The sequence below is a fragment of the Triticum aestivum genome, chromosome 1B (assembly GCF_018294505.1).
Source record: "Triticum aestivum cultivar Chinese Spring chromosome 1B, IWGSC CS RefSeq v2.1, whole genome shotgun sequence".
NCBI lineage: Eukaryota > Viridiplantae > Streptophyta > Magnoliopsida > Poales > Poaceae > Triticum > Triticum aestivum.
Genome location: NC_057795.1, coordinates 492,987,421 through 492,996,698, shown reverse-complemented (window position 1 = coordinate 492,996,698; position 9,278 = coordinate 492,987,421). Strand labels below are relative to the sequence as shown.

Genomic DNA, 9,278 nt, shown 5'->3' with positions numbered 1-9,278 from the left:
CCATAGCCAAGTGATCATCAACTAGATCAGCCGGGATACCGTATGCCAACATACGCAAAGCGGCTGTCACCTTCAAAAAGGTGCTATGCCCGAGCTCTACGGAGGCATTCCTCCTTTGCTGGAAAAACCGGTCATGGCTCGCTAGTTTCTCTGCAATGCGCCTGAACAAGTCGGTGCTCATCCTAAACCGACGATGAAAATACGACTCCGGGTATGTGGGATTCTCCATGAAATAGTTCTTCATCAATCTGTTATGGGCATCAATCCTATCTCTTCAAATTTTCTCTCGACCCATAACCGAACCACCGTGCTTCGGTTTTTTATTGATATGCATAGCTAGGATCATTGCAAGATCCTCCTCCTCTTCCATATCAAATTCTTCTTCGGAAGAATCAAACGACGAAGTCATCTACAATGTTCAATACTATACTATAAAAACTACAATTCAAAACATGCCCCAAATTCATGAAGTTTGAGCAATACATACCTTGTAGGCGTTTTGTCGAACACCTTGCGGGCGCGGCGCGGCAGCGAGCGCTCGGGCGCTGTTCCTCGGACGACGGAGGCGCGCGAGCGCCGGCGGGACTAGAAGGGGATGGGGCGGAAGCGCGGCGGCGCGGGGATAGGCCGGGGAAGCGCCTGAGCGATCGCCGGGGGCGCGGGCGGCGGCGGCGGCGCGGCCGGGTGGGGGTGGAAGTGGGAGAGAGTGTGCCGCGCGCTGCAGCGGGCGCCCGTAATACACCGCGCAGGACAGTGTTTCCGACAACGCGTCCAACTCGTTATAGCGCGCGCGGTTTTTGCGCGCCCGCTGGAGCAACCCGCCGCGTTGCGCGCGCGCTAAAACCGACTAATTTGCAGCGCGGCTCTAGTATAGCGCGGCTGTTGGAGATGCTCTTGAAAGGTACGGAGCCTACCCATACGGACCAGCATTAGTGTCCTAACTACCAAATGTAACCGCAGCTGAACAAGTGTCGCCCGACAAAACAACCGAATTACCAGACCACCGTACCCAAAGTACACCAGCAACGACAAGCGTCTACTCACAAGACTACGTGAAATCCTTCTTTGGACTTGCTAATGCTAATGCTGGCAGAGTGGCCTACCAACGGCTAGGGCTTTGTAACCCTCGAAAAGTTACCAATGTTTTGGCTGGTAATTTGTGTATTCACCCGTGTGTGCGACCTGTGTCCTTTTCTGAGTCCACCCCGTCCTTATTACTCCCGCCAGCCAGCGCCTGTCCCCGCTTTAAAGCAGGAAACAAACGTTGCACACCACCGCGCACCAACGCCCAGAGCACCGCACCGAGCCGACCGCCGCGCGCTGCAAGGCGGGGAGGGAGGGCAGGGGATCGATGGGGAGCAGCGGGGGCAGCAGCGACTACTTCCTGCGCCAGCTGAGCTCCAGCGACGGCGGCAGCGCACCGGCGCCGGCGCCGCGCCAGCCGGAGGAATGGGAGTGCGGCGCCGGCACCGGCAGGCGCGGGTCGAGGAGGTGGTCGAGGAAGAAGGCGCGGGCGAGAGGCCACCGGCGCGGCGGCGGCGGCGGGTTCTGCGGCGCCCCGGAAGAGGCCGCGGCGGCGGGGAGGAAGCGGGTGATGGTGGTGGTGGACCAGAGCTCCGGGGCCAAGCACGCCATGATGTGGGCGCTCACCCACGTCGCCAACCGGGGGGACTTCCTCACGCTGCTCCACGTCCTGCCGCGCGGCAGCGGCGCCCGCGGCGAGGAGGCCTCCGCGCTCGCCAACTCCCTCGGCTCCCTCTGCAAGGCCTGCAAGCCCGAGGTGCGTGCCCGTTCTCTGTCGTCCTGCAACCAGACCTGTTCTTCATCTAACAAGAAGAAGAACTGGTCACTTGGTAGTAGTACCTCGCAGTACATTAGCTAGGATGTTTTGCATCTCATTACACTTGAAAATGGCATCTCATTACTCTTAGGGACATCAGGTGGCACCGACAGGTGTGATTTGTTGTAGACTAGTTTGTTTTACAGTATGCATTATGACCTGAAGCTTCATTAAAAAACGACCTTAAGCACTGGATATAGTGGTACAAAGAATGCTGCCTGCTTAACTAGAATTTGTTTCGGAGCGAACGAAGGGGGAAAGATGCTAGTTGTGGTAACTCTGTATTTTTGGGCCTCTTCAAGCATAAAAGGACACTGCACTGCACTAAGATTTCTCTACAGAGAAACCTGTGCTAGCCTAGTTGGTACTGTGACTTTTCTCAGATCAAGTGTTTTTGGGTGTCTTGGCCCACTTGGAGGCAAGAGTTACGCTAGGTAGAGATGTAGATCAGATCAGGACATTCATGAAAAGGAAAGGCAAGGGAATCATCATAGCCAACCTTTTTATTCATGGATCATGGCAGGCCTAAAGCTAGAAGGGCCACCTCAACTTCATCAAATCGAGGTTGGAAAGGGGCAAAAATTGTGTGGTTCCCGCCTAGATGCCCGGGAATCATATGCCCAAAAATCTCTCAAAATTTGTAGCCTAGTCTTGTACTGTAGAAGAAACCTTTAATAAAAAATGAAAAAGAAATAGAATTTTTCTTGTTACTGTTTTAAAAATAAGTAAAAGACTAGAAATGCTTCGGAGTGTACTTGTGATTGTTGGCAGTGGATGCATATTCACTGTTCGTCGTCGTTTAGCCCGTGAAATGGGAGGGCTCGTCGTCCCTTCACATTCACAGTGCCCCATGCCGGCTACTACTACAGTGTTATAATATTTGGTTTGGGTGAATGTGGTTAGGTGGAGGTGGAGGCCCTTGTGATCCAAGGGCCCATGCTGGCCACCGTCCTCAGCCAGGTGAAGAAGCTGGAGGCGTCCGTGCTCGTGCTCAGCCAAAGCAAGCCGTCCCCTTTCTGCTGGTAAGCATCCATCCATGCACCTCTCGTACCACCGCTACAGCACAAGATGCATAGACCCCGCAAAAAAAAAAAAGCACAAGATGCATATGCATGCACACCTGTATCCCTTTGTCACGGAATCGTCCCGTAGAAAGTTAAAAAGGGAAGAATCTATACACCGCTGGCTTGGCCCATCACGCTGTAAAGCCCATTGTCCTTTGTAAACCAAGATCTGGAGAGCTTTGAGCCTTTCACGATACAAAGATCTTCATAAGAGCTTTGAGGCTTTCACCATACAAGCGGAGAAAGTTGATAGCTGCCCGTGTGTGATAAGTTTTGGAAGGGATTTTTAGGCTCAGCTTAACTGAACTTTTTGTCAGGGAATAAGCTGTATTTTTGGAAGAAAACTTAGAAAAAGGTCTTCAGAGTTCAGAGAGTAGAGCAGGAACGGGGGCTCTGCCTTTTTACTGTATTATTGCACAAGAGCTAGTAGAGCCATGTGCCAGCCATAAATCAGGGATGCCTTTCCCTGTCCTTTGTGCTTAAACTCTAGATGAATCGAGTACGAGCGAGAAACCATGATGGGAGGAGTACTGTGGGGCTACTGTGCACTGACCATTGCAGCATTGCTGACTTGCTGCTGGTGTTGTACGACTCACTCATGTAGTCATGTGGCGGCTTAAACCCCCACGAAAAAGAAATGACAGCCTCTGAAAAGTTACCTTATCACCATGCTAATTCAACTGCCATGTTGAGCGGCAAGTGTTACCCTAATCACCTTGTTAAAGAGGTCTTGAGTTGCTGACAAGTTTTGTGGTTACGAAATGATGCAGCTTCATGCGGAGCCGCGGCGAGGTGCTGGTGGAGGAGTGCATCAGCAGGGCGGAGTGCCTGACGCTGGCGGTGCGGCGGCAGAGCAAGGGCGTCGGCGGCTACCTCGTCAGCACCCGGTGGCAGAAGAACTTCTGGCTCCTGGCTTGACGTTCGTTCACTCACAACAAGAGCCTCCCTGGATGATTTTACTGCCGATCGAGAGGCTAAAATAAGTGATCACTGCAACAATGACCCTCTGGTACTCCTTGTATGTTTGTTTCTGTGCGTGTGTTTTCTCTGTGTGTGTGTGCATGCTTGTGTGCGTGTGTTGTCATTCCTTGGTTAATCAATTAGCAATAACCCTCACTATGCTGATGTAAAGCCAAAAGCTGACCCCCTTCATGTAACATATCTGTGCTCTGCGTGTATGTTTGTTTGTTGAGTTTGAGCAGGACACAGTGCATGAGCTCTACCATTTGTGATAATATTACGCCACGTGTTTGTTTGTATTTGAAGTACCATGTGATGTGCTCGACGACCAACTGTCTCCTCGGTCGGCCGCTCGCTCGTTCGTCCTTAATTAACATGATCGTTCTTAGTTAAGCTCCAGGATGAACACACCTGCAAGACACAGAAAGCTTGAGAAAACAAAGAGAGACAAACACTGAAGTATGCATCAGTTCAGATTCCTACGCACGCGTGATGGTTACCGACTACCAGTACGGTGTCCCCCGTTCAAGGACCCCGAGGAAGTCCGATCGATCGTGCCACGAACGGGAATCAGACACAAGGCGACAGCTCCATTGGCCATGGCCCCCTTGAAACTTCTTCGCCCGAACGCAACGCAGAGATGGGAAGCCGGTGCGGTTTGTCAGAATCACAGCGGCGCTCCGCAGAGTTTTTGCCTGCCCGCCCGGTGCTATCATGATGACGTGTAACACTGTGCTTGCCTGCTTGCGATGGCTATCCTATCCTATCCTATCCTCCTACTACCACACGAGTCATAACTCGTTGGCTCGGGCGGGGGCAGGCTTTTGCTCCCACGGGCGCATGCAGGCCCATCATGAACCGTGGTATCATGATTCGTCTTCAAGGGCTAGGCTCAAGCTCAACAACCTCCCCACTGTGGAGCCATTCAATCCTGCCTGATTTCCGGCAGTCTGGTTGGTACTTGGTACTGTCCTCCTATTCTGTTTCGAGCACGAATATGGTGGATGAGTGAGAGAGAGAGAGAGAGCGCGCGCGACCTGTTCGTTCCTCACGTGCGTGTTTCATCATGTTCCGCAAAGGTCTAGTTCGATTCGAACTCGCTCGCTGCTGATTCGGTGAGCGGAACAGCCGGGGAGTACCTGTTGATTCAGCAGGTGGAACCACGGGTGCAAACAGATAAATGTTCGTTTTCGGTCCGTTTTCGACCCATCCCCACCCAAGTTTAGGCTGCGTTTATGGCCAAACGGACAGCGCGCGGACGGCGGGACGCGCGCCCTGTCCTACCATGGTCTGCCCGTCAGTGACACAACCGTCCATTTTTCCTCCATTTCGTCCAAGCCTTCCCGCACGCCCCCTTCTTTCCCTCCTCCATGGACGGTGACCCGACAAACCCTGGCGATGCGGCGCGGCCGTGCGGCCCGCGGCGAAGAAGAAAGGTCCCGAAGGGTCCCAGGAAGCCTCGATCCGAGTGCACGCCGACGGAGATCGCCTTCCTCGACAAAGAAGCATCGAATAGTAAGGGGCCGACGGGCAAAGGCGTAGGAGATGAAGGCGGCTGAGGCCCTACGCGGTTGCGGCCGAGGCCCAGCGTCAAGCGCGGCATCTTGCCGACGTCAACGAGAAGGAATCCATCATCGCCAAGGCGCATGCCGTTCTCATGCATGGGTTGGCACGACCACCGGCAGCCATCCTCTCGCTGCAATGGTCGCGGCGAGCATGGGGTCGTAGGTCGGTCCTCCTCCTCAGTATAGGTCGAGCTCGTCCAGCACACCCGGCCCGCTGCCTTACAACCAAGGCAGGCACCGTTCTCCATGTCGCCGAAGGGCAGCGTGGCCGACGTCAGTTCATTTTGAGGCCGACTGGTGTGTCGGACGCTAGCTTTGTTGCGGGTGTAAAAAAACCTGTTCATTTTGAGGTTTTGCTCCTGTGGAGGCCGCTGGCTTTGTTGCCGGCATGAAACATGTCTTTTTAAAGGCTGACTCCTGTGCCGGCCGCTGGCTTTGTTGATACCAGCATGAGACTGTAGGCCGCCGGCTGTATTGCCGGCCGGCGTGAACTAGTGCGAACTGCGACGGTGTCCAACATCCTTTTGTTTTCACGTTTGCATGCACGGAGACAAGATGCGGCCAAAAATGCGGCCGTGCGTTGGGCACCTGATCGACGCAAACACAAATTCTGACAGGCGCGGCCCCATTCCCATTCTCAAACAGACTAAATCAACGGACGTCCATTTAGAGCTGTGCATCGGAGTTGGCCTGACAACACCGTGGGTGCTCGGCATCGGCTTGGCCCACGGCGGCTGGGCGCTGACTGAAGAGCCCAAAGATTGGCGTCCAGCCCATCAAGGCGGACCGAGGCCGTGGGTGCACAAGACTGGTTACAACAGATTTGGCAACCTACGTATAATTGGCCCATCCACTCAGAAAAAACATGTGCAATTGGCTAAAATCGCTAATTAAAGGCATCCCTTGCAAAGGTCACTTTCACCTTCTCAAGCTTTGATAAGTGATGCACTGCCTCTGCATCACTTGTCTATTGTCTAGATTTTTATAAAACATTTTATCTTTTGAACCATGCGTCCAAATACCTAATGGGTTTCATTGCAGGATTTCTTGCGTCGAGATCTTTGAAATTAGATTTCTTGTTAACAGATTTCGATGAACTTTTTTCACAAAAAAGCCGGAGCCAGAACCACTTTTTTTTCTTTAGTTATTTCCTCTGTGCCTCCACGAGATGCAAATCTATGTTTACCATGTAAGATTTTTTTTTGCCTAATTTCGTGAAATTTTTCCCTTTCTGAGAAGCATATCACGTAAATAAATATGTGCCTCCATGAGAAGCAAATATGTGCTTGTGGAAGCAAACAAATGGCGCAAAAAAATGACTATTTCCCTTTTCCGAGAAGCGCATCGCGTAAACAAATCTATGCGTGCTTCTCATGGAAACAAAAAAAAACGCACAAAAATATCATGATTTCCCCCTTTTTGAGAAGCACATCGTGTAAACAAATCTGTGTCTCAACGAAATTCATTGTCTTTTCCCTTTCCTGCTTTTCGCGGAAGCAAATCCATGCCTACACGAGAAGCAAATAGGTGCTTCTTATGGAAAAAATAGCGCAAAACAATAAAGATTTTTTTTATTTTTGAGAAGCGCAACTAAAGTTGTGCTTCTCGCAGAAACAAAATTGTGTCCCCATGAGAACTCGTGGAAGAAAAAAGAAATTGCGCAATTGTTTTCAAGATTTTGTTCTTTTTTTTAGTGCTTCGTGCGGAAGCAAATATGTGCTTCTCGTGAAAGTAAATATTAAATCGTGCAAAAAAAATCACGATTTCTTTCCTCTCCGAGAAGCACTCGCAGAAGAATATCTGTGTCTCCCGAGGAGCAAATTTGTACTTCTCGTGAAAGCAAAAAAATAAATCACATGAAAAATAAATTCACATTTTTTCCCTTCCCAAGAAGCACAATGCTTCTCACATAAGCAAATCTATGCTTCTTGTGGAAGCACAACTTTTTTACGCAAAAAGTAAAATTCAGGAATTTTTTCTTCAAAACATAGGAAAGGCGGTCTTAAACCGAAAATCAGAAAACCCGAAAAAACCTATCTAAAATGAAAACATATGTACAAAAAAAAGAACGAAAACCAGAGGGAGCCCCGGCACACGACACGTGGAGGCAATCGGGCATACCTTTTGAGTTTTGATGCGCTTTTAACCCACTGAAATGACCGTTGCGAGGCCCCAGCAAGGGGTACCCTTTAGTTACTTGCTCCCATAGCCCTAAGAAAACTTGCTCTCATAATTGACCTTTTTTTCAAAAAGGAAAAAAGAATGTACAAGTGGACCCCAACTCTTAGAATGGTGGCATATAGATACAAATGCCACATGACAAAAAGTAGTTTGAGACATATAAATTGATTTTTTTCTCTCCTCAATGCAGGCTATCACTAGTGGGCCGCATCAATGAATAGAAAATAAAGACTTCCATCACACATGCTTCTCTACTCTTTACTTCAACTTTTTCAGCTTTATGCACCGGACCATAATTTTTTCCCCAAGCACCCGCCTCCTACAGAGGATCTCGATGCTCCATCCGAACCTATTTTTTTTACATCCCATCCTATATGGCATGCGGGTCACCACCCTGAGAGCCCTTATGAATCATGTGTGTTCTGGACATGCTCACGAGGTGCTCCTATACAACGTCTTATGTGAGAGCTCCTAGTCATCGGTCCCCGTGTCAGGTAACTAAGACAATGCCCGCGTGCCCCCTTGGGTGGGTAATCCAGGAACGCGAGCTGAGTAACTCACTCGTCAAAGCGCAAGCGCCTATCGCTTTTTGTGGTTAGCCTTATCGACCATTGACTTTTGAGGAAAAAACATGTGCTTGTTTTTTTAATTCAGAAAAAGTCATGGATTTGGAAAAAAACTTGAAGACTCAAAAAAATCAGCGAATTTGTAAAAAGTTCACCGATTTCAAAACTGTCTACAGCTTTGAAAATTTTCGCGAATTGATTTTTTTTACAGATTCAAGAAATGCTCATGGATTTTAACATAAAAGTTTATGAACTAAAAAAATGTTCATAAATTTTAGAAAATCACACATTTAAATAGGTTCACAAATTCAAAAATATGTTTACAAACTTGAAAAAAAGTGCATGGATTTGAAATAATGTTCATGAATATTAAAAAGTTCATGGATTTGAACAAAAAATCATGAATTTGACAAAAGTTTATGCACTTGAAAAAAAATACACGAATTTTAAAAAAGTTCACGAATTTAGAAAAAAAAAAGCCCATGGATTTGGAAATTTCACAAACGTCAAGAAACTAAACAGATTTCAAGAAGTTCACGAATTTTGAAAAGTTCAACAGTTTGAATTTTCTTAAAAGAATGAAATTAAAAGAGAAGAAAAGGTAAAAACAAAAAGGAAATCCAAAATAGATATAATAAATAAAAATCCAAACACACCGGTAGAAAAACCCATAGAAAAAAACGTAGAAAGAAACCAAACTTATAGATGATGGGGTGTATAAGCGATGAGCCGGCCCACTTATAGAAAACCTATGTACGCTGAGGGTGTACGCCACCTTTTAGCCAGCCCTTTGTATCCCTTTGAATTTTGCTTCGAATTAATTAAAGTGTGGGGATTCCTTAAAAAATAAATTAGCCGGACCTAAAAAATTCTACCCTTTTTTCTCAAAAAAAATAAAAAAATCTGCCCTTTAGCCTATAAATGGCGCACCAGGCGTACACCTCATAAGAGCTGGCGGGCCACTTGTATGAACCTTCTCTATTATCAGGAGAATTGGCCCGGGAAGGCACTTGCGTCGCTCCCAGGGGGCGCAGATCTGCACCCTTTCCAGATCTTTGCTCGTCCGAGTTTCCGAGCACCTCCGCACCACCTCTTTGTCGTC

General features: G+C 48.7%; 1 protein-coding gene across 1 annotated transcript; it reads left to right on the top strand.

Moving 5' to 3' along the window:
• Positions 1–1,263: 1,263 nt before the first annotated feature.
• On the top strand, positions 1,264–4,163 carry LOC123134314 (uncharacterized). Its single transcript, XM_044553588.1, has 3 exons — positions 1,264–1,780; positions 2,744–2,862; positions 3,675–4,163. The coding sequence occupies exons 1-3, from the start codon at positions 1,352–1,354 to the stop codon at positions 3,820–3,822; spliced, it is 696 nt and encodes a 231-aa protein (XP_044409523.1). The 5' UTR covers positions 1,264–1,351; the 3' UTR covers positions 3,823–4,163.
• Positions 4,164–9,278: the final 5,115 nt, after the last annotated feature.

What these genes read in the sequence shown, in the direction of transcription:
- LOC123134314 (XM_044553588.1), top strand. Translation starts at nt 1,352, where the DNA reads ATGGGGAGCAGCGGGGGCAGCAGCGACTACTTCCTGCGCCAGCTGAGC. An exon ending in GCAAGGCCTGCAAGCCCGAG is followed by an intron (nt 1,781 to 2,743) that starts GTGCGTGCCCGT and finishes GAATGTGGTTAG; the next exon opens with GTGGAGGTGGAGGCCCTTGT. An exon ending in AAGCCGTCCCCTTTCTGCTG is followed by an intron (nt 2,863 to 3,674) that starts GTAAGCATCCAT and finishes GAAATGATGCAG; the next exon opens with CTTCATGCGGAGCCGCGGCG.